The following is a 26517-nucleotide window of genomic DNA, read 5'->3' as shown; positions in this document are numbered from 1 at the left end:
GAACTTTGTGGCGGCAGACAAACTCTGCTTCTTTCTTGGTTTGGTTGCAAAGGGACAGAGGGGAGACATTAAATGAAATGCACACACAAAATTAAATACATGTTTGAACAAGAAACCCAGGAAAGAGTTTCTGAAAGGACAAAGGGGAGAGTTACTGGGTCTTGGTTCTGCAGTATTTCTCAGTTTTAATGGAACTCTTTATGTCTCACTATTTGCAGATGATGTATTACGTATTTTTCATTCTCAAATGTATATCTTGTCATGCCATTTCCAACCCCATTGGTATGCCACTGTAAGTTGTTCATCGTTCCCGTTGTCACTTCCTCTCTTCAGGGTCCTCCTAACTACGGCACATATGCAGGTCTGCACAGTAATCAGATTCTCACCGTCAAGGTTTGTTCCTCCAAGCGAACAGTCGCGAAGTCCTCCCAGCAGCCTGCGCTCTCTGTCAGGCTGCTCATCTCTTGCTATCGCTGCAGACAAATGGGCCAAACACCCTCCTTAAGCTTTCTCTTTCGGCTTCCAGCTTCAAAGACCGCTGAACTCTCATCTGTTTTTTCCCACAGCAGTTATTTCCCTCTTGGTTGGATTCTCATCTGCAGTCTCTTAATTAACGATTGGTTTCTGGTTTCGGTACTCATTTATCCCTTTCTCTTTCCCATCTTGTTTGTCCTTCAACATGCTCCATGTCCCACCCTCTCTCTCTCTCTCTTTCCACTATTTCCTTTTTCTCCTGAATTTCTACTTCTTGTCCCTGCCGCACCTCTTGCATCTCAGATGGTCTTTCCCAGATATGACCATGGCTTTCTCTCTGGAGAGCAGTCCGGTAGTTTTCAGAGACGCTTTCTGAAGGTACACCACAATTTGTGCATGTGTGCACTTTGAACACTTTAATTAACATTCTTATGCATGTTTTGATTAACAATGCATCTCCCTTCTTTCTTACTTTTCTTAGTTGCATTTCGTTGTTTCCGTGTTCTTTTCCTGAGTGTGCCGGCTTGTTTAGTTCACAGTATTTATTCAATTTAATTGTTTATCAAAGTTCTAAAGCTTCCAGAAATGTATCAAAACATCTTGGAAGATGAGGCACACGCATTTCAGAAAGCCTCCAGAAAGGGTTGCTACTCATTACAAGAAGAATAGAAAAGCTTTGTTTGTGACAGTTACATTGAAGCCTTATTAGCTTAACATAGACGTGATAATTATTTGTACCTCGTCTTCGGTAATATAATTTGATTGAAAGGGCTTGCTCTATTATGTTGCTTGCCGCAACAAAGCAAATACTAAAGCACCACATGTTCATAGAGACGAGTGAGTGCAGAGGAAGTGTCACCATGTGACTATTGGGACAACACTGGGCCTTCAGTACATCCCCTTCTGTGGGGACTTCTAGGTCCTTTATGGTTTCTGTTTGGCCGAAGCATGAGAGTAGAAGTCATCAAACAAGACGGGCCCCCAGTGTAGATCCAGTGATGAAAGATTTAATTAGGATTTTTAATTATGTAGAAAAGCCTAAATTATTTATCATACTGATTATATTTAAGACTTTTTAAGTAAGTAAGTAAGTCAAGTTTATTTATATTGCACTTATCACAGACAAAGTGTCACAAAGTGCAGTACAGAAGTCAATTAAAACAACAAGGGCCAAAACATAGACAGATTGAAGAGCAAAGTATAATACACGGTAAAAAGATGGTGCAATAAAATAAATAAACAAACAGAGAAGATAAGGCTGTAATCCACATTTTTATACTGACAATTCGATCGATATTTATAAATGAAGTCACTCACATAATGAACTTAGGTCCATCAACCTTATTTCTTATCAGCTCATCTTTTAGCTCATTGTCTGGTTATTTTCCAATTCACAACCATTCTAGCTTTGCTCTCTGCGGTTTCAGCTGTTATTTATGAAAGACCCTTTAATCCCACCGTATGCCCAGCACAAAACCAGAGATGGACAAAGTTAGTAACTATCTGCTGGAGCATTAAGCAGCTAAACCGCAGGTTTCCCCCAGGACTTAGTGGAAACTAATAACTAAATGAATGCAGCTCCAGCATTGCTACGTGTTAACCAAAGAGCTGTAGGCCTGCCCTTGACCATTCTGATTGGTTTAAGAAATGCAGTAATGGGTTTAAACCTGTGCTGATACAGACCAAGATAGTCAATATGAGACAACAACTATTAAGACATAATGCTTTGCTTTTTCATGGATAAAATACTTTTTTTTCTTTTCCTTTTTCTCAGGGTGACCAAGGCCAGGCTGGACCCGCTGGTCCTCCTGGTCCTCCAGGTCCCCCAGGTCCCAGAGGCCCCCCTGGGAACACAGGCAAGGACGGGCCACGTGGGCCTGCTGGCGAGTCGGTGAGAGCTTCTCCTCATGCATCACAAGAGACAAATGTACACCACTACATGAAACAATGCACCCATACACAGCCACACTTTGGTGCTGTTATTCTTGTCCTCCTTCATCATTCTCTCCATTTTGCTCACCCTCTAACTAAGGTCACACCACAAAGAATGCAGTCATGTAAAACACCTCAGTCATCAGGAACTGCCGTTACCGCAATTGTGTTCACCTGGTGGGTTCAACCCCAGGTTGTGACAGATTGAGAATATATGTTTGTATGTTGTGTGTAAATGTGCATTTATACACATATATTAAGTGGGTAAGTGCAGTGAACCCAAATCTCCATTCTCTCTGGTTTGCCAGTGAGCTGTGGCTTACCTAAAAGCTTCCAGAATAGCAACTCCACTCCTGGCCTTGTCTGGTTTGTGTAAGAAAGCAGCCACAAAGATCCCCAACACCCCCCATTCTCCCACCCTCCTATACCACGACTGTGTCGCTGCGTACCCCTGAAACAGATATGGCACTGCGGCGAGTTCATGGGCAGTTTGCCGGCCTTGCAAAACAATAGCTGTGCTCCTCGCCTAAGGCAGTTTATGTTTCTCTAAATTAATGTTCTGCTTCCCAGAGTTTAGTTCATATGCAGCGGCAGCTTAAAGCTGTGGCTGTAGGATGGAAAAGCGAAAAAGAGGCTATGAAGGGAATTGTTGTGCAACCAAGTGATGGAATTAATTTGGTGTTACCCTCAACTGGCACAGGGCAGGCAAAGGATTTAGGGGAAAATGTTGGTGTCACTGTGGGTGAGTTGAGAGATTACACAGAACCGTCAAAAGAGAAAGCCTGCGCAGCTCGGAAAATGACGAAAAACAGACAGGTCCAAGTCGATTTCTAATATATTCTTCAAGTTGATTAAAAGCATTGCAAAACTAAAACAGCAAAAACAAAGCAGAGTGGCACAAAGAGCAGCTCCATGCTGTGGACAGATGTCTGAGCAGGAGAAAGTGAGTGAGCCTGCTCAGCGTGGGCGTCATTGAACCATCGTCGTTTGTTTCTTTAAAGTGGAAAGTAACGGAAGGACAGTTCAAACAAAGTTGCAGCTAGTTTCTGCCTGATGTGTGGCTGCTGCTGTGGTGTATGTGTCCGTAAACAACATAACTTCAAGAACTCATTTCAAGTAAATGTAGGATTCTTCATATGTGGAAACGCATCTGACATCAGAACTGCTCTTCATCCGTCCTTTGCGCTCAGGATTTTAAAAAGTACTAAAGAAATGATTTGCAACAGTGATTTGTTTACCGCTGCTGTGTAGGAAAGATCAAAAGACAAGGAGGAGGTGAGAGGGGTGAGAGAAGAGGTTAAAAATCCAAGGGTGGAAATAAAAGAGGACCACATAGAAGTAGAGAGGATCAGGATGACAGTTTGTATGTGCAGTCAAAGAGCAGGAGGAAGAAATCCAGCTTGGACCCTTCGAAGTACCTTCTGTACATTATTTTAACAACAAAATAGTGGAAGGCTAATAACCAAATGATAGCATGCTTTTATTGCAGTGCTATCAACTTGATAGTAGGTTGTGTGAGAGAGAGGGAGGGCTCTTGCACAAGATCCCAGTAAGTTGTCTCGACCATGGATGACTTCATAGCAGATGTTGAGTTGCTCCAAGCAGACGTCCACCTGGCCCTCACAAACAGCCACGATAGGTCTGTTCACCGAAACAAGCCACCAAACTCCCGACGGACAGATGACAAAAAGTGGACATGGAATACTCTCTCAGTGTTCGTGTTGGGTTATCGCTCACCATCACACACCGAGGTCATCTCCTGCAAACGGGAACAATTGATGAAGCATCACAGGAAAAGGCAGGAGAAAGTGTTTAAATGATTGTTGTTTCTCATTTTGTGTTTTGATGATGCTGTTGGGAGCGCTGTCTAAAACACCCGAAATCTCACATAGGAATTCAATTGGATTGAGATCTGACTGCAACGGCCATAGCATATGAAACACTCAGAAATTGTTTATATTTGTCACTTGTCTGTCGGCTAAGTACTCTGGCTCAGAACAAGGACGTGCTGAACTCAAGTTCATTCCTTGCTAAACACTGACATCTAGTGGCGGAAGTGGCTGAAGTCGTTTATAAAGATTTATCTGCGGTCTCGTCACTGGTTTCTCTTCTGTCTCCTCAGGGGTTTCCAGGTCGTGATGGCGTTGAGGTGAGTTCAGATCAAATCCAGTTGGAGCTATCTGATTGTTGTTCATGAATAACTATTACAAGTCTGTTATTATCATTTCTCTGTATCTGGATAATTCTGGTAACCAATTATATTTCTGCTTCAGGGGCTAAAAGGATTGCCTGGAAAGCCGGTATGATCATTACTAGACATCTGACCTTGACTCAACTCAATTTCCTCACTTCTTGTTTTCCTCAAGTGTTTTGTAACATTCTGCTGCATCATGTGACCAAAAGTGTGCGCTTTTGACATTAAAGAACTTTTATGAATTGACAGGGAGTAGATGGGGAGTCCGGCTATCCGGGACCACACGGTCCTCCAGGACCGAAGGTACAGATAAGCATCACTCGTTAAAGTATTTAAATATGTCTGTCTTTTTTATGGATTGGTTTGAAGGTTTTGTGTGTGTGAAAACAGGGCGAGTCCGGTATCGGAGGAAAAGGAGAGAGGGGCATGGATGGACTCCCAGGATTGAAGGTAGAAAACCGATACACATATCAATACTGAGCTATAACATTATTTATATTTAAACATTTAAAATGTCTATTGCCTGAGAGAGTTTGACCATAGTATGCCATATGTGTAATCAAACAGGGAGACAAAGGGGAAATAGGAGAGCAAGGACAACAGGGAGCCATGGTATGTGGATGAACAGAAACACTTGTATTGCGATTATCTTCAGTTGTTTGTGTATCTCTCGTTCATGTTTCTCTGTCTCTGCCTCAGGGTTTTCCTGGTGAAAAGGGCGCAACGGGCTCCTCAGACATCATTGACTTCAATGGGAAGCTTCTAGATGCTTTCCAGGTGAGTGATGTAAAAGAGTCAATGACACCAGATATATGGTTGCATTACATATTCCATCAAACATTTATCGCTGAATCTTAATTGAGGCGTCAGGGGGAACTTAAACAAGCCCAGAAATGGTAGCGTGGTAAGGAACACTATTTTCTTATCCCTCTTTTCTTCTTGACAGGCCATCGACACCATCAGTGTTTCGGTAACCTGCCGCGATATCTGCATGGTTCTGGTGAAGTGATCAGTAACTAACACCTCTAATGATCACACAGGCTTGCAAAAACAACACAACCCGTGTGTATTCGCATCTTATCGCAACTGTTTCAGCCAGCGGATCTGTATGTTTTGGTAGATGCCCGCCACCACCCAGAACTACTTACTTCAGATGTATTGGATCTCCCTCTAGAGTCTAGAGGCTACATCCAAAGAGCATTACTGAATGTCCCAGGCTCTCTGGTGTATTCATTTAGGATGAAACACACAGCCCCAGAAAATATAGTGCAGCTGTGCTCTACTATCAGATAACATGCAGCCAAAAAAGCATGCTCAATCATGCGATAAAAAAAACATATTAACTTTTGTTATACTGTTCTGAGTTTCATGCTATGTTTCCAATGTGCCTCACACGGTATGTGGCTGTAACTCGCTACAGCATGGTGTTTTTTTATTTGCATTTGTGTTCCACATAATCGAATGCACAAGGAGAATGTATCAGAAAGGAAGGAACAGTCGCCACAGTCTCAGTTACCGTGCAACATGCTAATAACAGATGACTATCTCTGCAGTGGAGTGTGTATTTGATTAAAAACCACTCTGCACCAGTTCCCCTCGGACCTGATCTGAAATGGGCTCCTGCATGCAAAGCTGTAGACGGCAGCGTGAGACAGTTACAAAGAAATCTGTGCAAACACGAACCTGAGATCTTATCAGAAGCCTTTGGCCAACGTGTGTCAGCTGGCACGTAATCACACGCAAGGTCTCAGCTCGAGTTATAACCATCAAGCTCATTGGCCACCCAGTGCTTGTTATGATCCATGCACTTGTTCTTTTGAAAAGCTGTATTGGTTTAATCTGTGGTAAAAATGTATGTGACATTGAATTTGGTTAGAATTTCATGATACAATTGGTTGCCTGTAACTGCCATTCATTTGACAGCTTTTTGTATAATTGTTTGCATGAAAAGCCTTCACTTAAATTGATTGAATATCTCAGATCAAATTGTTGTTTGTTAACATCTATTGGTTTCCATGGTGAAATGGATGATAAACTAAAAGTTAGAGATTGGAAAAAGAGAGAGACTACTCATGTTCAAACACGGGTTGCTCTATTATGACTTAAAGATGTCCGAGGACTTCAGAGGGAGAAGTAATAAGTGTAAGGTGGAGGATGTAGAGATTAAGAAGAGTTTTTTAAGGTGCTTTCACTAATAAACCGGCATAGAAGACAACATGGAATGGATAGCATATATTCTTCCTCCATGGTGTTACATAAAGTCAGGTGACTGTTTTTCCTCTCCTCCTTATAAACGGTCTCATCCTGCATCAAAACAATCTGCAGAACATGAGGCCAGGCTACAGTTGTGTACCACAAACCACATTCAGCACAATCTTTGTAAAATGAAATTGCTTCAAGTTGGTTGTGATCAGTGAACAGAATGAAAGAAAGAAATCCTCGGCTGTGTTTACTGTCAGGCTTGCGTTGGCCCATGATCAAGCCGCATGGTGGAGTTGTTCCACCATTGTGATAAACAGAGTAAATAGACATACATATACAACATGTCTAAAAAGGACAGATGTAAATAAAGCAGCTATAATCTGTATGTTTATAGTGAAAAACGGATCACATGACATGTATGTGAAACGGTTCATCAATGGTGACCAAGACACAGAGACTCCTCTGAGCTAAGTTCCAGGTCTTTGTTTGCTAGGTCCAACTCACAGCTTTACTATTCACTCTCACAGCTCTCACGTTTCTGGCCACAACAGAAATAAAAAATGTTATCAACCCGGCGGCACATGTGCCCCATTGGTACGCGGCAGCTCCAATGGCACACTAGCAATAAGAGTGCAAGAGAGTTTTTTGGCTCTGGCCTGGTATTTAAGGTAGATTGACTGATTCTTTGCTCGCCCTCATTCCCCAAAGACCTGCCCTCGTCTGCCTCTGATTGGCGAACACTTTGTTAAGGTTGTTGCGGACAAACAAGATTTGTAGAAGGTCAGAGGTGTTGATGATTTCACCACAGATGTGGATGTTTTCATAAAGATGGCAGCCTTGTGTAGGGCTCTCATATATAATTACAAGTTCATGGTTATGGGAGAACTTTTTCTTTTTTATGATGCTATGCAAGTAGTAAAATTACAATTGCGTAAGAGATTCACATTTTGTTATAATTCAACTTTGACACATTGATTAACAGGACAGTTATTGAGCGTCCATTTCTCAAACATGACTCCATACCTGCTGGATGTGTAACATAAGCAACTGTTTGCTAACAAGTTCATTATATCAACTTAAAAGGTGGCGATGTTGTGACGACAGCTTGTTTCCACTGCCCCCAAGTGGCCAACACGTTATTGCAAGTGCTTGATGGATCAACTTGAATTCATTCTAAGATTAGACACATCATAAAGACTATCTGAACATCAGTGGCGGTGCGTCCATAGAGGGCGCTAGGGCGCCGCCCCTCTTAAAATTTTGAGATGAAAAAAAAAAGAAGAAGACAAAAATATTATATATCCTGTCAAAAAACATTATATACCAAATCATTTAAAGAACAAATATACCGTGTTGACTCGCTAAATGTGTGTGGGAGACCGTAAGCCTGTCAACAACCACTTAAGTTAAATGAGACATAAATAATATATCGCCACTCATCCTCACGGAGAGAAGCCCCTCCCCATTATCGGGGCTCCGGCCCAACGTGTGTGTGCGGCAGCGAGCAAACATTTCAGGTCATTTCGGCAAGGACGGCTTCTCATTGGCGGATGAAACGTGAATCTTGGGTCACAAAAATGTGCGCCCTGGCCAATGACATCGTTTCTTATGTCACGTGACTGGACTATTCGGACTCCACGGAGCTACGGGAGCAGGTTGCTAACCGGAGCTGTTAGCTGGAGGCTCAGTGAGTAATGCGCTGTTTAGTTTCCCCTGTCTGTTGTTCCAAAGTCCTGGGACTGAAACTCTCTGGACTACAACGGGGTGAGGGATCTAAAGAGCTTCAGACAAGTGTAAAGCACGAATCTTGCCGCAGTTATCTAGCAAAGAGCATGGAGCTAACGAGCTAACAGCATGAAGCTAACCCTGTTTGCAGAGCAGAGCAGCAGAAGGAGACCGAACTGGCATCGAAACACAACGAAGAAGTTCTGAAAAACAGACACATTCCCTCAAGAATAATGAAACAGGCTGGTTACAGACATGATTGACTTTAACCAGAGAGTTATTGAGAAGTTTGCCAACTTTAAAGAGAGGAGGGCTACTTTTCTTTACAGTAGTGGGTCTACTCTGTCAAACACCCAATGTAACATGTGCTGCATCTCTTTCTGACTCTATTCTGCTCTGAACCTCTTTCATGTGAGGGTGAAACTATTATTTTGCAAACCTCTGAAACCCAACCCAATGTTTCTTAAAGCTGCTCTGAACCTCTCATGCCCAAAGTTACAGTGTGTTGATTGTTATTGGACAGTGTTGAGCACGCTGTGTTCTTTAAATAAAGCTTTGTTTTTTACAATATTCTACTCAAAACCTCTTTTCTTCTCATTGTTGAGTGATATTTCACCAGCCGCCACTGCTGAACATGTGTATCTTTTGCTGAATTTGTTTCTCTCTGCAGGGTCCATCTGGACCACCTGGACCCCCCGGCCCTTCAGGGGAAAAGGTAAGGGCTGAATCAATCAATTATTGCTGCATATAACTAAATATTGATATGACTTCTTCCAACTACAAGAGCAATTCATTACATTTTTTGCTTTTCTTCAACTGCCACTTTACCACCACCACTCATACATTATCTCCGTCAGCACACTGATGCGTAGATGTCCGCTGCTACAAGTGTCATCAGGTCCTCCAGCAACAACCTATGGGAAAAGGACACTTTTTTCCTATATTAATAATTCTAGAAGCCAAACGTATTTGAACAGATATTACCCTTGTATGCAAGACAATGGAAAACATGACACAATAACTTATATCACCAGCAGCTCAGGTTTTAAGTTTAGTTTTTTTGCCAAATATGTCATATACTGATGTCTCCCTGGTGATAATAATATATACCACCAAGCCTTAGAATCTCTGTAATCCTAGCAGTGCACTGCCACCAGCTAATGAAGGGGCTATATGATTAATTAAATTAGATTGTGTGTTAAAACCTGAGCCATTCATATTCATCAATCTCATCTTTTCTCTGCTTGTCATCTTCCAGGGTGAGCTTGGTTTACCTGGCCCAGCAGCAACCGATGGGGAGAAGGTATGGTTGCGAAATGACACACAATGTCTTATAGATTTGTTTATGTTTATCATTGAACTGACTCTCAATTATTTGTCTCCAGGGGCCTAACGGGGACACGGGTGAGACGGGACCCCCTGGTGAGAGAGGAGGGAGGGGAGAGATGGGGCTCTCTGGGCCTGCTGTAAGTAGTAAACATGTTTCTCTGACACACAAACAGTGGAACGTGCATAAAGTGCTGGGCGTTCATCTTCCTTTTTCTGGGTCAGGGTATGGACGGATACAAAGGAGAGAAAGGTGACTGCAGAATGGAAGACAACCTGGTGAGTGACACACACAAGCAATACAACATTCACTCATGTGTATCAGATCAGTGCAGACAACGGCTCCAAGGACTGTACCAGTAAGTGTGTGTTTTATCCCATTTGATTCCATTTTGTAAATCTCTGACTTTTCTAATTGCGATGGTGTTCAGGTTCAGATGATTTCGCAGCCAGGCCCAGCTGGCCCACCAGGGGTTCCCGGGTCGCCTGGATCTATGGTGAGTACTAATCTCTCTCCAAATCCAGGGAGAAGCTATTCAAGTCAAGTTAGTTGTCTGCATCTGTAGCTGCTCAAACTCACTCACACATGTTTTTCAGGGGCTGCATGGTATGCCTGGTCCTAAGGTAAGACTGCAGGAGCATATGCTGTGTGTGGTAAAGGCGTTGACATGTGGTTGGATGCTTAATGTTCCTGTCCTTCTGATGCAGGGTGAGCCTGGATTTGGGATGAAGGGAGATAAAGGGGACTCTGGTGCTCCTGGAGCCAGAGTAAGTGACCCAGTATCATCATAATAAAACATGTTAAACCTCGACATGTCACATGGATGATAATGTGCTTTTTAACTGCAGGGATTAGACGGTCTCCAGGGCACAAGTGGGCCTGCAGGGTTAGTGGGTCTTCCAGGTGCGAAGGGAGACAAAGTAAGCCCCTGATCACCTCCATTCATGTCTTAACTAAATATTGTATTGTCTTCAACAAAACTTAATTCTTATTTCTATCTGTGAATGTGTGTTTGCAGGGCAGACCAGGGGACCATGGACTAGACGTGAGTCTCTCGCTAGGAATCGGTTCTTTACATTTTCAATGAGATAATTTTCAATTGAATTTGACTTGAATCTGTGCCCAGTGATAATCTGCCTTTGACCTGTCTGGGCTTCTATCTCCAGGGTTTCCCAGGTCTGACCGGAGGGAAAGGTGAACGAGGGGAAAGGGGAGACAAGGTTAGTTCAGAACGCAAACATATATAATTATCTTCATTCAAATACAAGCAATGAAACATTTTATTTCCTCAATGTTCTCCGCCTTTCCTACTCGTCTAGGGTGACCGGGGATCAGTGGGAAAGAGGGGTCTAAAGGGCCAGAAGGGAGAGCAGGGTCCTCCAGGCCTGGACCAGCCCTGTCCTGTGGTATGTCACCTATACACACACACACACACACACACACACTCTGTAAATCTGCACATTAGAAGTGATTTATTTACTACCACGTCCTCTCGCCTCATACAGTATTTCCCTGCTTTCTTTTCTCAACACTGTTTCTGTCATTTTCTGTGTGTCTCTGAGTTTCCTCCTCATTGCTGTGAATGTGTAACTGGCTCTTGCTGACAGGGTTGCAATGAGAGTAACGGTGTGTCTCAGGAGGCAAGGCTTTCTTCTCCTCCATCTCCTCTTCTTACTCCTTCCGGCACTGAGCCCCCCTGTCCTGTGGTAGAGTATCTCTGTCTCCTTCCTCCTCAGTCCTCCTCCTCTTGCATCACTATTTATGCATCTACTGTTGCTATTTTCTATTCAATGTCTCAAACTCTGTTTTACATGTTCGGTTAGTCACCAACTGATAGTACATGAATGTCTAGTTCAGAATTCACTATGAAGAGAGAAATGCACAGATAATAAACAGTAATATCAAAAGGTTTCAATACTAACTGGCAACAGGAAAATACTGTCTAATTCTGATATGTCTCTATATTACATCTTGCTTTTCATGTGTGAAATAAATGGATGGAAGATTCAATTCAATTCAGTTTATTTTGTATTGCTCAATATCACAAATTACAAATTTGCCTCAGAGGGCTTTACAATCTGTACACATACGACATCCCTGTCCCAGGAGCTCACATCGGATCAGGAACAACTCCCAAGATACCTGGTTACAAACATAAAACATTATTCTAACGGCCAAATAAAAGAGGTCTACAGTACACTCACAAAAAGAAACATACAGAAAAGAATGCATTGAAATCAACTAATGGCCACCATAAATCATGTTCTGTTTTTTTTGTATTTGCTTATAAGTTGTATGATGTACAATTTAGATGAGCGCATTAATACCACTCACATACAGTATCTGTTAGATATAAGGCTGCAGCTAGTTAGCTTAGCTTAGCATAAAGAGTGGCAGCAGGGGGAAACTGTTTGCCTGGCTCTGCCCAAAGTAAAAAAATGTGCCTAGCAGGACCTCTACTCTTTAGTTCATACATAATATCAAGTTATTGCCCTCTTGGAAAAGGGGGAGTGAGTGGAGGGGTATCAGTTGGTTGCAATCTGCACCTACACAGCTATATGTCACAAAACCCTACACACTTTTCCTTTAAAAGCCAGGCTAGCTATTCCGTCTAGGTAACCTACCAATCTTTATGCTACGCTAAATTAACAGTTACCAATAGTAGCCCTTTATTCAAAATGTATACATATAAAGATATGAGTGGTTTCAAACTTAATCTAAATCTCAACTATTTCACGCTCAGCCTCCACCTTTGCTTTGTTGTAGCCTACAACATAAGTTTGCTGATAGAGAGTGCACACCTTGGACATGTGTCACATGACTAAGGTGTGTTTAAGCATTCATCACAGGACATGTTCCGGCTTGTAAACATTCCACTGCTGTTCCTTCTCTACAGGGACAGGATGGGCTGCCCATACCAGGCTGCTGGCACAAGGTGAGTGTTAAGAGGTTATTTGTAAAATGTATTGTTTACTAATTGAAGGAGGAGCATTGTATTATGAGACAGCAGATGGCACCATCAGAGGGTAGGAAAAAGCTAACACTATGTGCAACCAACGCATACATTAATAATCATAGAGTGCCAGCATTAAATTAATTGCTTGACTCTGATTTGATACAGGGACATTTTGTAAGTATATTACAATGTGTGAGCTTGTAATCATAAAGCATGAGTATTTGTTATCGATAGTTATTTATGTTTGGATTTTAATTTGGTATGCTACTAATAATGTATCCCTACTATTCTTCTTTACAGTGATGACTAACCAGCAGCATGGAATCTGTACATATTGATATGGTATATATTGCAGTTGAATACTACACCAACAACCCTCTCCCTTTTATTTCTTTTTTTCGTAAAACATTTGATATAATATATTGAGATTTTTTTAACAAGGACATTTTTGAGTCTACAGTGTTCCAATAATTTTTTTAAACTTTAGAGAGCCAGTGTTGTTGGGAATGCAGCTATGGTTTTGAGAAGATGAAACTGAACTGGCAGTTGGACTCTTACTTTGAAGGACAGTCCAGATGACAGTGTTGGGGTGCCTTGATAGTCTAGCGGTCTCACTAACAAAGCCTGACTTGCTGCCTGATGGTAATCATGAACGCTGTATGGATATAATGGTGTGTACACTCACTCACTCTCACGGATGCTTGGATGGATGGACAGATCTCTTTGGGAGTGGCAGATGGAGGAATGTGGGTCAGTACTCTCTTCTTCTCTCTCTGTTTTCTAAAAGGAGGAAATGGCGAGACAGAAGCTCAAACGCAAGTGTCTCTCTCAGCCCTGAATGGGTGTGTGGCCTGGTGGAGAAAGGACACATAAACAGGCAGAGAGCACAAGGGGCAGATTGGCCTTTGATGAAGCCGAGTGAACCATGCCTCAGTGACATAATGAACCCTCTGATCCTCCGTCATGGAAACTCTCCGAGAGGGGGGCGACAGAGAGCCCTGCATTTCCACACTCACCTGAGAAGTAAAGACACACCTGCGGCTGATGATGTTGCACAAAAGCTTCACAACCAGTCAAAGTTATTTGGGAGTCACTGACGTCACTGGCACATAAGGAAGGATATACTACAGATACTTTGAACACGTTGTGGGGATCTCTTGTATGGCTCTTTTGTAAAGGCGTTCACGAGTTAAATGCATGATCATAACAAACAGTGGTGTTTAGCGTGCTGACAGCTGTATGACTACCTGACTGAAAGATCAAATTAAATTAGATTCCTTTGCATTAACATGAAGCCGTTTTAATAGTCTTTCCATTTGAACAAGCCACTCAGAAAAGTCAGTAAGTCTACCTTTTTAAGACTTGCACTTGTGTCAGTGGTGACATGTTTTCTTGTGTTATATTATTACAGTTTTTGTCCAGTTACAGTTTGCATTCCTGTGCATTGCCATGTTTGTGGAATATATAGATAGTAAAACTTCAAGGCCAGATTTGAAGCAACTATTTACAGTATTAGTAATAAACCAGTGTTTTTCTTGCCTTGACAAATTATTGCCAGTCAAATATTATTTTGCTATAATGTTGCTGCATTTTAAATGATCATTATCCTTTAATCACTGATGAAGATATGTTTGATTTACTGTTGCCAATTTGCTCTGGACAGTGTACGTTCTTGCTGCTGACTTAAATGTGTTTGTTTGATATTTTTGAATCAATATAATTATTTGAATTGAAGGACTAACAGACTAAAATATGAAAATTGAATCAAATGTATACAAAACCATTGTTTTTGGGGAATCTTTTTTTTCCAGCAGTACACCTCTGGACAATGGTTTATCAGTTATTTTTGCATTTGAGTGTGCTTTTTTTCAATTATCCCAAAAACGTTTTAAGTCTTTACTATCAAATGACTTTTACAGGTGTGTTTTGGTCTTTCGAAAACATTTCTCAAATGGAATAATTCCATGGTGCTTATATACTTTAATGCACACATTTTAAAGCTATACTCTGCATATCCATATGCAAAAAAAACATGTCCACCATAACACATGTATCATTGTTTAAAGGAATGTTGAACATAAATAAAACGTGGGTTTTACTGATGTACTAATATCACATATTTGGCTACATGTATACAGGGCAGAGATTCATGGAATCATTATGTGGTCCTCTTTACATGGACAGAAATACATACACCTGAATGTAAATAGCATTAAGCAATACATCGCTGGACATGACTGACAATCAATCATTTACAACATAATGTTTTATTTGTTGATCTATATTCAACATGTACATACAGGCTGCTAAACATTGCTAATTCCAATTCTAGTAGGAGTTTCCACAATATCTTCAAATTAATCGGAGGAATAAAAATTGACATTTATATGGATATTTGTTATTTCAATTAGGGACTCGTACCAGAAGGATAGCAGTGTTGGTTCATAGTTTTTACTGAATCCAGAAAACACACAGGACATTAGTAATGCTGACTAATGCTGTCAATTTGTAATCAAACATATCCACTGGCTCACATTACGTCCCAATGATAGAGACCAGAATTACTGACATCACTTCATTTATTTCCATATCATTGGGATAAATATGATGAACAGTCCCACTGAATGTTTTCACTTTAGTAAAAGAGGTTCGTAGGGTACATAACATATTACACCCCTGTACTGCACCGCTCATTTAAACAGCAAATTGTATTCTAGAGACCTTTTCTTTTAAAAACCAAACATGTAAAGGAGTTACATTTCATTGAGATGAAATAGAATAGCTGGCATACAAACTATATTTGAAAATAATAAAAATGTTTGTTGACTGAGAAGTAACTGAAAGCATAATTTCACTGGAAGCTGATGGTTATCTGCCACTTAACGCTATCATATGTGTTTATTTCTTTTGCAGATTCTATCAATTTTAGTTGTACGGCGTGATGGAGTCAGTAAATGGCAATGTGAATACAGTTGTGTGTTTTAGTCATACTCAGTATCACAGTACTAGATTGATTTTGTGAGAATGACTTTTGGTTGTGTACTTGGTTGTAAAGGAATGAAGCTATTTTTGTAATTACTTGTCTAAAAATGTAAAACATGAAATGTGATCAACTAAACATGTAAACTGAAGTAAACTGTACAGTTGTATGTTGTTTTTGTCCATTAAAGCATCATATAACAATATTCAGTTGCATTCATTTAATATAACACAATATAAAATCAAGATATTCTGCCACCCCTCCCACATAATGCATGTATAAAAATGCAATAATTAAACCAAAGGAGGCAAATGTATTGAATGTAAAAGAACCACACCAGAATATATGGTACAATGTAAAGACAGGCAGGTACTGCAACACATATTTAAGCAAAGGGGCCCTGTGAGCTCAAGTTCATGTAATATGTTAGAAGAGACAGCAGCTTTTCTCCCATCGTTATACTCTTGCTGAAAGCCACTAGTTGAATGATTACCAGTGAAAACATTTTATATTTCCTACATTTCTAAAGTTGAACAATCTCTTCAAATACGTGGCACTATACTTTAACCCACTAGAATAAACCGTAAACCAAACACAATAGTCTACAGCCATTGCAGCGATGTGAAGCTGTTCTCAGGGACAGCAGTGCATTGAAATGCTGACACCACCATGCTAACACGCTCACATTGACAATGGATACGAGGTAATGCTCATGCTCATATTTTCTAATCGCACAAAACACAAGCTAAAGCTGAAGCTGATGGATAAGAATGGCCTATCACAAACCAAAGGGTCGTATAAATTATAATTTTTATCTGATAAAGACTCCATAGGAATCACCAAAGTTATTATATTTCATCATGTATATCTGTATCAAATTTGATGGTCCACTTTGTGAGATATTTCATTAAAAAAAGATTGGTATCAATACTGAATTCAGAAATATTCCATAGAAAATGTCCATGACTACATTCTGCTGAATGTGTTGATCCCTTTTTGCCAACTTGATGTTGTCGTTGACGCCCTGTGGAAAGCTCCAAATCAAAAGTTCCTTTTATTATCCTGTTAGTTAGTTAGTTAGTTAGTTGGTTTGTTCAAAAACAACACAATAAAACACCGGCGGAAAGTCTTCTGGCCTTAATATGCCTGTCAGGGATATTTTACAAATTTCAGCAAAGAAATACATGAAACATTTTCTGAAATAATTCCCATATGTCCTCCATTGTTTTAGTTGAACAAGCTCATTGTTTCTAAGTCTGAACAACATGTTACTACACAAGTGGTTGCAGTTGATGAGGAAGAGAACATTGTAAAAAAAACGGCATTTAATTGTTTACAGGAACTTGGTTGTTTATGTTTTTCACTTTCAACAACAGCTTGTTTTAAATGAACACATTATCTTATTTTTGTGGTGCAATGTTTGTGAATTGATGTCACATATATGAAAGTTATTAACCATCCTGGCAATATTCTATATCTATATTACATGCGTCATGAATACGTTTCCACTGGAGGGTTTCATCTCTCAAAAATCGACAGTTTAAATGAAATGCTATCATTAACATTATTTCAGTAATAGCATTCCCAATTTGTAGTATTTTTCAGTATTCTGTCTATGGATTAACAATGAGACATTCAGATAATGGTTTCCTTTAAAAATAGCCAATTTCTTTGTAAACAAATGTTGTTATATTTATAATATATTTATTAACATATATTTATATACATATTATATATGTATATACATATTGTTCCAAAAAGATAATGAAAAACTACAACTTTATTCAAATGCAAGTCTTCTAATGGTTCAATACGAGCACTCCCATCAACAATCCAGAACAAAAGGAGGTCATTCTTAAACTAATATATAAACAAAAAGAGGGATTCAACATTCCCATTTGCATGCAAGAATGTGGCATTTCATAATGATATTTAACCATATAACCATATCCTATTCGTTGTTTATTTACAGAATTATTTCAAAAATGTAACGATTCATACAAATCAGATTTTTGATGAAAAGCGTCATTGTCGTCCCTCAGATCACTAATTTATTTCCTCTTAGCGGCCTTGCTTGAATAAAGCGCCATTCTCCTTGTCCACATTTCCCAGAATCCTTTGCGGGCCGCGAACCCTTCATAGCTTTAGCATCCGGGTTTCGACTTCCTTTTCCTCTGTGCTGAGACGCGATGAGGACCTAGGCTCCCCTGGACCTGAGGCAAATCCGAATCCATCCTTGTAAAAGGCACCACCAAACCTCGCCAAGATGACCGAGCAGATGACAGTGAGGGGGACCCTGAAGGGTCACAGTGGATGGGTCACCCAGATCGCCACGACGCCCCAGTATCCCGACATGATTCTGTCGGCGTCCCGAGGTGAGGATTCCCCCTCCTGGCTCCGCCAACATGGCCGACGTTAGGTTAGCATTAGTCAGCGGAACTTCCAACTAACATACGCGATATAAACGACGACGCTGGCGTGAGTCGGTTGTGCACACGCGGCTTACTTGTCAATTACGGGCGTGAAGTTGTACGTATTTGGTACTTGGACGGAATCTGCCCGGACTTGTGAGACCGAGGCCGGTTAGCTTAAAGTTGCTAACACTAGCTAACGCCATCAGTAATGTCGCTCTGACACGTGTAATGCCACATTTAGTCTCGTGTAAACGTATAATAGTGATGAGGAACGCCACAGTAGCCCAATATGTTCCCGTTCTGCTAAAACTATTCATCTAACGATAGAAACCATGCAAATAACAACTTAACTCGCACCTGTATTTATTTGTGAGGAAAGTACGAGTCCCATATTATGTAATATTTTGCGATCACGCTTGAGGCACAAACTGGAAGTATTGCGTGGCTTCTGGCAGGTCATTATTACAATAAGGTACATCACCCTCATGTAGGATTTTTCCAGTACGGTGGCTGACGTTTTTATCCCCCAGTGATTATACCCATTCACTTTTACCTCTGATCTCTAATGGTGACAGTCCTGCAAATATGAGGGGGAATGGAAACACTTATTTAAATGCGAATGAGCTAATTATAATAAGATAGTGAAATATTAGACATTAATTGCATGCTGACGTGTGTAGACTGTGGACTATTACATTGTAGACTTTTATTTAGTTAAATGTAAAGTGGCAATATGTTAAAATGCCCTTAAACTTTGATCTCTCCAGTTTAGATGTTCTAAGTCCCAGTTCTCGTCACAAATGGCCACAGATCACATCCATGTCTCTACGATCCCATGAAGACGATAAGATTAGCTAGAGAAGTGGTCAATCTTTCTGAAAGCATCTGACAATGCTGTGATGTTTAATCATTCATTACCTATCCAAGTAATCAATTTCAATTGTGACGAGGGTACAAAAAATATGATTTTCCTCTATAAATCTGCATCAAAACTGACAAGTCCAGTGAACTTGAATGCAACTTACATTCTCATGACTAAATGTTAGCTTTCTTTGGAAATGCACTGAAACAAAAATATAATGGCATAGTAATGTTAATATCAGTTATCCCCAGAATGAAATATGGACACAAAGCTAAACATATCCTGTATATCTTGTTTTCCAGATAAGTCTATCATCATGTGGAAGCTGACCCGTGATGAAACAAACTATGGCATCCCCCAGCGCTCCTTGAAGGGCCACTCTCACTTCGTAAGTGATGTGGTCATCTCCTCAGATGGACAGTTTGCCCTGTCCGGTGCCTGGGATGGGTGCCTTCGCCTGTGGGATCTCACATCGTACGTACAGACAATGGCAATCTCTAAAGCACATGTTTAGATTTTTTCTGTCTTACTTTTAGTGTCTTGTTAGATTTCTTATCAATTGTGTGGGTGTTTTGTATGTGTAAAAGTTTAGCACGGAAGTGTCTTGTCTACTGTTGCTAGGAATTTAGGATTTGTGAAATACAATCTGACCATATAACTAAACTATTAACTCCAAAGCCCCCTTTCTGCAATCTCGTGAATTCAATAATTCGATGTCAATTTACCATGCTTAAACTCAACTGAAGTACATGTTTAAGTCCAGCTGCAGGTTTTAGCAATGATGAAAGCTTTACAAGTATCTGTTTAACATTGATGATAAAGAGGCTGTTTCTGAGTTATACCTGCCCATAAATATGCATTTGTAAAAATGTTATGCTACGTCTGCCTATGATAGACTACCCAGCTTGTTATGAATCCCACTTAGTATCATATTAGTACAAACACTGTTGTAGTAATGCTAAAAATGCATAGTCACCCAATTCTTCCATCCATTATTAGTGAACTTTGGACTCACCGCTCTAAAAAAACATGTAAAGCTGTATTGGAAATGCTTCCTTCTAATTTGGTCTTTAAAGACACAGCTTGTTGGACTTCTTTTAAATTAAATAAAAATTTGCTTCCCCAGTGGCCTCACCACCCGCCACTTTGTTGGACACACCAAGGATGTTTTAAGCGTGGCCTTTTCCGCTGATAACCGCCAGATTGTGTCTGGCTCCCGGGACAAGACCATCAAGCTATGGAACACTCTTGGAGTGTGCAAATACACCATCCAGGTGAGCTGCCAGGTCATTTCGATGGGATTTATGATTAAGACAACGCCCCAACTCGTGATAAGACTGAGAAGGCAGGGTTGCTGGACTGAATGTGGATAATGAAAAGGGGAAGACTAGAACAGCACACCAATTTGACTTTGTTATATTCCCACACAGAGGTTTTTGGCAAGACGCTCCTCAGTGTACCAGAATACACACTGAAGAAGGTCGTCTTGTGAGTAGCAAGTTGATCTCTTTCGGTGTCAGTTGAACTAGATATTAGTGAATTTAAATACTTGTCAATGTTCTTGCGCCACTTGACATTAGAAGTCTAAACTTGGCTGTCTTAATAGGAGGGGGGCGGGGACGACTACTATCATTTAGTATGACGTTTTCTCAAATTTATGTCAAAAGGATAGATACTGCTGTAGACTAGTTATCTACAGCAGATGGATGTGAAGTCCAGAATGTTGATTTTTAAATAATATAAACCAAATGCCGCAGTGACCTTGGTTCATTGAAAATGTGTGTAATCTTGGTTCATGTTGCTAATAAGTAGCCAAACAAAACAATACTGCAGACATCGGTTTTTCCCACCTTGCTTGATTTCATATGGCCAATAAACAAAACAATAACGCTAACGTTGGGGAACCAAATAATCTTGCATTGAAAATGTATGTTCCTTTTATATTTGCAGGACGAAGGTCATTCTGAGTGGGCTTCTTGTGTACGCTTCTCCCCCAACAGCAACAACCCTATCATTGTCTCCTGCGGCTGGGACAAGATGGTCAAGGTATTTGACTCTTTTAAACGTCCTTAGCGTTTGCCTGAGTTCTCTTGCAACTGAATTTATGTGATTCTAAGTAGATTTTGAAAAACTGGCTTGTATTGCCTCAATATCCCCGTGGATGAGACCACAACCTGTATAAAGCTACATGATTCCTGTCCTTTACTTCTAGGTGTGGAACCTGGCCAACTGCAAGCTGAAGACTAACCACATTGGCCATACTGGATTCCTGAACACCGTTACGGTCTCTCCTGATGGCTCCCTGTGTGCATCTGGTGGAAGGGTATGAATGAACCCTTTTTGAATTGTAGATTACCACAGAATGATTTTCCCCACCATTCTGAACTCAACTAAAGCACACATTTTAAGTTCAGCTGCAGGTTTTAGCTGTGATGAAAACTTTCAAAAGTATCTGTTTAACATTGATGATAAAGAGGCTGTTTCTGAGTTATACCTGCACTTAAAAATTGTATGCAACAAACGCATACACGAATGTGTTCTATATCCTAGCAATGTAATATATCTATTAATATGGCTATTGCTGCGTATTTTCTCATTGTCTAGGACGGTCAGGCCATGCTGTGGGACCTGAATGAGGGCAAGCACCTCTACACCCTCGACAGTGGCGACACCATCAATGCCCTTTGCTTCAGCCCCAACCGTTACTGGCTGTGTGCCGCCACTGGCCCCAGTATCAAAATCTGGGTAAAAGACTTCATTCTAAATCAGTCATGATCATTAAAAGACGCATTAAAGCTACAGTGCAAAGGGCGGTGATGAAACTTCCAATGCCAACTGTATTATATGATGATAAAGAGGCTGTTTCTGAGCTCTAGTCTAGACAAATGTATATATTATCTAATGAATTTATGTTGCATCAACTTCTTATTGATCTGTCACTGGTGTTCTTTTCCTTGTGTAGGATCTTGAGGGCAAGATCATTGTGGATGAGCTGAGACAGGAAGTGATCAGCACAAACAGCAAGGCTGAACCACCACAGTGCACTTCCCTGGCATGGTCTGCTGATGGACAGGTACGTCCCACAGAATTTTTTCAGTACAATTTCAGTGGCTATTGGTGTTTAACCCCCAGTGATTATAACTATTCACATTTACCTCTGATCTCCAATGGTGACATACCTGCAAATATGAGGGGAAATAGAAACACACGTATTTGAATATTAATAGGCTATATAATATTGTAGGATGGTGTAATCACAGATGTGTATTAATCATTTTTCTTTATCCATCTATTTTTATTTACAGACCTTGTTTGCTGGCTACACTGACAACCTGATCAGAGTGTGGCAGGTCACTATTGGAACTCGCTAAAAGCTTTCGTCGCAAGCTACTTTGAATAAAAGACTTTGAGAAAAGCTTACGTCTTTCTTTCAACTCTGATATGTTTATGATGCATGTTTATTACTGCCAATTAAGCAGTGGTACTGTTTTTATGTTGCTATAACTTTAACAGCAGTAGGGACAATGGTGTATGAACTAAAGCAATAATCCAATTACCATTATTTGACAAATAAGTGAATGGTTAATTTGTCATTTATGTCTAAAATTGCATTACGGTAACAAATTCATAAAATATTAAGTGATCATCTGACTTTTTGTTACCATTCAATGTTGACCTTGGCATTCAGAAGGAGAGAGTTTGCTTAATTACTGTACAGGTTGTTTAAGAGTTTCGTTTGAGTAAGTGAATTATGCTCTTGAGTAAAGGAGTGAGGCTGCTCCAAAATCCTTAAAGAAGAGAGGAAATATAATTCATCTATTTTAATTTAGTCTATTTGAGTCATGTATGCTTTTAATATGCAATGTATAGATATACTCTTGAATGGGCCGAAGTTACTCTAAACGAGTCTTCAAGAGGAGACACGTAAGTGCCTCGAGTACATTGTGAAGTGCTTTACGAATCTAGTATCTGTTGGCCGGTTTGAGTTGCCGTAGTTTTGCAATGGTATCCTAGCAACCCAAACAGCCGTGAAGGTGCGTTAAAACCAGTAAGTGACCGCTCGAATATTACATTTAACAGCTTACTTAACGTTCACTAACCCCGAGGTTGCTTACGTGTAACAGAGTTTAGTTGATAGGACTGACGGAAAGTATAACTTTATTAACGCTAGCTAACTTCGCATTAGCTGTTAAGGCTCCATGAGAATATGAACCAAACGATACATCCTCGCATCTATGTGGAGCAAACTCTGGCTCTTATTAAACCAGATGCCATCCACAAGGCGGAAGAGATAGAGGACACTATCCTAAAATCAGGCTTCATCATCTTGCAGGTTGGTTAAAATGTCTTGGAATACAGCGGTCGTTGTAACATGAACCTGTAAACTATGGGAGCTACTGTGTGTCGTGAACGGGTTGACGTGGCTTTACCAATCTAATTTATGAAGTAATAGTTTGTCTTTTCCTTGTCGATGGCCCTCTCTCAACAAGTAGGCCTATTAATAAATATTACAGCAACATAGCTCATTTATAACCGCTCAATATAAAAATATATTTTACTCTGCATGTAATTTTGGCTGATATTTGACGGAACATTGCAGTACAATAATACAACATATATTGGATAGCAACAAAAACAGACACCATGACGTTTTACCCAAACAATGTCCTACGCGACATATGGTTACACTTTCATAATCAAATGTTAATTGTTTCAAACGCTATATTCAATATCGGTACACATTTCACTGAAGTGTGCAATACTTCATTCCTGCATGTGTAAGAAGCGGAAGCTGCAGCTAAGTCCAGCGCAATGCAGTGATTTCTACACTGACCTGTATGGAAGGCCCTTCTTTTCCAACTTGACTGCCTTCATGAGCTCTGGCCCCATCATTGCTCTGACTCTGACCCGGGACAACGCCATCGCCCACTGGAAGTCCATCATCGGGCCCGTCAACAGCATCAAGGCCAAAGAAACTCATCCAGGGTGGTCAGTCTGTTCACTTCTATAGAGTTGATTCAGTCTTTTTGTTTGGTTGTCTGTTCCTTCTGGCACATGTATTGTATTACGATGAATAAAGTATCTATCTACAATGGTGATCATATTGACAGTATATGCACTGTGTAGAACCGCTGTTTTAAGGACTGATAAATAGGGGGTGATCTATAATGAAACCATGTTAGATATTCAAGTTCCTGCCAATGCATCTAATATCTGCTTAGAAATTAAATCAAACAAACCTTCAGTATATTAAATCTAAATCAAAAGAGGAAAAACTGGATTATTGTTACCATTTTAGATACCGATACTGAAATGGATTTGTTTAACTATCAATTCCACTACCAATGCAAGTTCTGTATATATCTGTCCAAAAATAATATAACATGTGAGCACATCCACATTAGGGTGTCACAATATTTAAATATTTAGCATGCCATTAATTCTTAGGTCAGACAAATTCATACTGCTGTTGGACACATTAATTTAAACATATATGTTTAAATTAACATTTGTGTTGTAATTATGTAATATGTAACAGTATACTGTTATATTGACTGCTCTTGGTTATTGAAACAAGCTGTGGTTTTCATATTTGCACATACAGACATAATTGATTGTGATTCTGGGCCTGTGGCTCCGTATAGGTCGTCCTATAACTTGCCATCATGATTCCTTGTTTTTAAATAATGTAGAGCGGTAGAAGTTTGCAGTCACAGTAACATCGCAGAGAGGTGCATCTGAATGTAATATATCTCCCCCCCCCCTCTGTCTTCGCAGCCTGAGAGCCAAATATGGCACTTCTGAACACAAAAACGCACTCCATGGCAGCGAGTCATTTCCTGCGGCTGAAAGGGAGATCAAATTCATGTTCCCAAACTGTAAGCAATACACAGAACCACACTTACTGTTGTTCATATAGAAATGTTTCGGACACTAATGCACCCCACATGCTTTTTCTCTGCAGCCGTAATTGAGCCCTTTCCCTCAAGAGAAGCCACCGAAGAATACCTGAGCAAGTATGTCAACCCAACTCTGCTACTTGGACTCACTGAGCTCTGCAAGCACAAGACGCACAATCCCTGTGTAAGTATTCCATGCTCAACATGTGAAGATATACAGCAGTGATGTATTGCTGTTACCATGTTTTTGACATATTTCTCCACTATCCACTTTTTTTCATCTAATAGATTTGGCTTGCTGACTGGCTGATCAACAACGATCCAAATAAGCCTCGCATTTGTGATGGAGCCACTGTGGAAGAAGCAGAATGACAACAAATACATAATTTATAAACAAATATATATATTTTCAGTGCAATGATTAAATAAAGTGTATTTTCAGTGTTAATCATCTGTTTTGTTTGCTTTCTCATAAAGTTGGCCTATTTTTAAACCCTCTGTTCTCCTACTCGCTGAACTTATTCATAACCTAATCAAAGTTTAGCGGTTGTACATGAGAACACTAATAACTGGTCCTGATCATTCAGTAAAAATCTCAGGCTTATTTGTTTTCTAACAAAGCCGCCCAACATACATGGAATTGCAGTAATTTAGCCAGTGGGTGAAAACATTTTTATTTGATTCAATGAGGATGATTACACCGAATTAATTGGATGAGTTGTGTGACCGGTGTTTCAATGATTACATTCTCTAAATTGGACAAAACACTCACAGCTTCATCTCTTGTTGAACCTCTGGAACTGGTGCTCAAACACAGAATTACAGCTTGTAAAGAACCTAAACAAAGGAATAAAACTGTTGAACAAATATGTTACTTGATGAACAAAGTGACCAACTGTTTAAATGAGTATCACAGTATGATACCCAGGCTGCTTTACAGTATGTTGCATGTCAGCTCACATTGCGTATTGATAATAAGATCAATAACTTGCAACATAAGTATTAGGTGATAGTTTTTCAACAATCAAATAAAAATATATAGAACATGGCTTGATGTTTTTAGTATTTTCTTTAAATTCCATGTGAGGGTTATTTGGCCTGCAGTATGTTCCTCTTGATGGGTTTGTATGTGGTTTCTAATCACTGTTTAGACAGAAGGCTGCTGGTTGTGCAAAGCATAAGCAGGGATTATAAATAGATAATAACACATGTAAGTAAATTCTCGTTTAACAAACAAAACCACACATGCCATTTAATATCAAACTGTCTCCACCATCTCCTGGACCAACTAACTTTTTGTCATATATGAATCAACACCTCTAAACCCCCGCCTTAAGAAAACTGCTTACAAACTTGATATAATGGGTTTTATTGCAAACATATTGTTGTTGATAATGCATGTGATTTCGTTATTATTTTCTGTCTTATTTTATCCAACCTATGTTTAGTATTTCCTTAACACTTGTACGGCAGCCCTTGAAAGAAAGTCACCTTTAATGCATAGCTGTCCATACACATAAACAGATTGAATGCAGCTCCCTGAGTTTATCC

At 40.1% G+C, this 26517-nt stretch overlaps 3 protein-coding genes across 12 annotated transcripts; all 3 read left to right on the top strand.

Moving 5' to 3' along the window:
• The first annotated feature begins 399 nt into the window (after nucleotides 1-399).
• Nucleotides 400-15995, top strand: col23a1a (collagen type XXIII alpha 1 chain a). 10 transcript variants are annotated; one of them, XM_056438802.1, is made up of 24 exons: nucleotides 400-852; nucleotides 2249-2365; nucleotides 4529-4555; nucleotides 4680-4706; nucleotides 4850-4903; nucleotides 4991-5050; nucleotides 5168-5212; nucleotides 5300-5377; nucleotides 5547-5570; nucleotides 9198-9242; nucleotides 9786-9830; nucleotides 9913-9993; nucleotides 10079-10132; nucleotides 10285-10350; nucleotides 10451-10477; nucleotides 10562-10621; nucleotides 10703-10774; nucleotides 10873-10899; nucleotides 11021-11074; nucleotides 11174-11260; nucleotides 11462-11560; nucleotides 12751-12789; nucleotides 13111-13152; nucleotides 13598-15995. In XM_056438802.1, the coding sequence occupies exons 1-23, from the start codon at nucleotides 484-486 to the stop codon at nucleotides 13111-13113; spliced, it is 1560 nt and encodes a 519-aa protein (XP_056294777.1). In that variant the 5' UTR covers nucleotides 400-483; the 3' UTR covers nucleotides 13114-13152; nucleotides 13598-15995. The 10 variants fall into 10 exon arrangements, 5 of the variants coding, with proteins under 5 accessions (XP_056294777.1, XP_056294775.1, XP_056294776.1 ...); XR_008834580.1 differs by having other exon boundaries at nucleotides 11462-12789; XR_008834578.1 differs by having other exon boundaries at nucleotides 11462-12789; nucleotides 13111-13481.
• Nucleotides 15996-17964: 1969 nt separating this feature from the next.
• On the top strand, nucleotides 17965-22486 carry rack1 (receptor for activated C kinase 1). Its single transcript, XM_056439171.1, has 8 exons — nucleotides 17965-18165; nucleotides 19369-19540; nucleotides 20193-20340; nucleotides 21017-21112; nucleotides 21279-21389; nucleotides 21671-21811; nucleotides 22029-22139; nucleotides 22372-22486. Exons 1-8 carry the CDS (start codon nucleotides 18057-18059, stop codon nucleotides 22435-22437), a joined length of 954 nt encoding a protein of 317 aa, XP_056295146.1. The 5' UTR covers nucleotides 17965-18056; the 3' UTR covers nucleotides 22438-22486.
• Nucleotides 22487-23073: 587 nt separating this feature from the next.
• On the top strand, nucleotides 23074-25414 carry nme5 (NME/NM23 family member 5). Its single transcript, XM_056439443.1, has 5 exons — nucleotides 23074-23399; nucleotides 23850-24055; nucleotides 24845-24945; nucleotides 25032-25150; nucleotides 25255-25414. The coding sequence occupies exons 1-5, from the start codon at nucleotides 23274-23276 to the stop codon at nucleotides 25336-25338; spliced, it is 636 nt and encodes a 211-aa protein (XP_056295418.1). The 5' UTR covers nucleotides 23074-23273; the 3' UTR covers nucleotides 25339-25414.
• Nucleotides 25415-26517: the final 1103 nt, after the last annotated feature.

This window comes from Pseudoliparis swirei, chromosome 19 (genome assembly GCF_029220125.1).
Source record: "Pseudoliparis swirei isolate HS2019 ecotype Mariana Trench chromosome 19, NWPU_hadal_v1, whole genome shotgun sequence".
Taxonomy (NCBI): domain Eukaryota; kingdom Metazoa; phylum Chordata; class Actinopteri; order Perciformes; family Liparidae; genus Pseudoliparis; species Pseudoliparis swirei.
The sequence above is the reverse complement of the archived record's forward strand: the minus strand, read 5'-3'. Positions and strand labels throughout refer to the sequence as shown.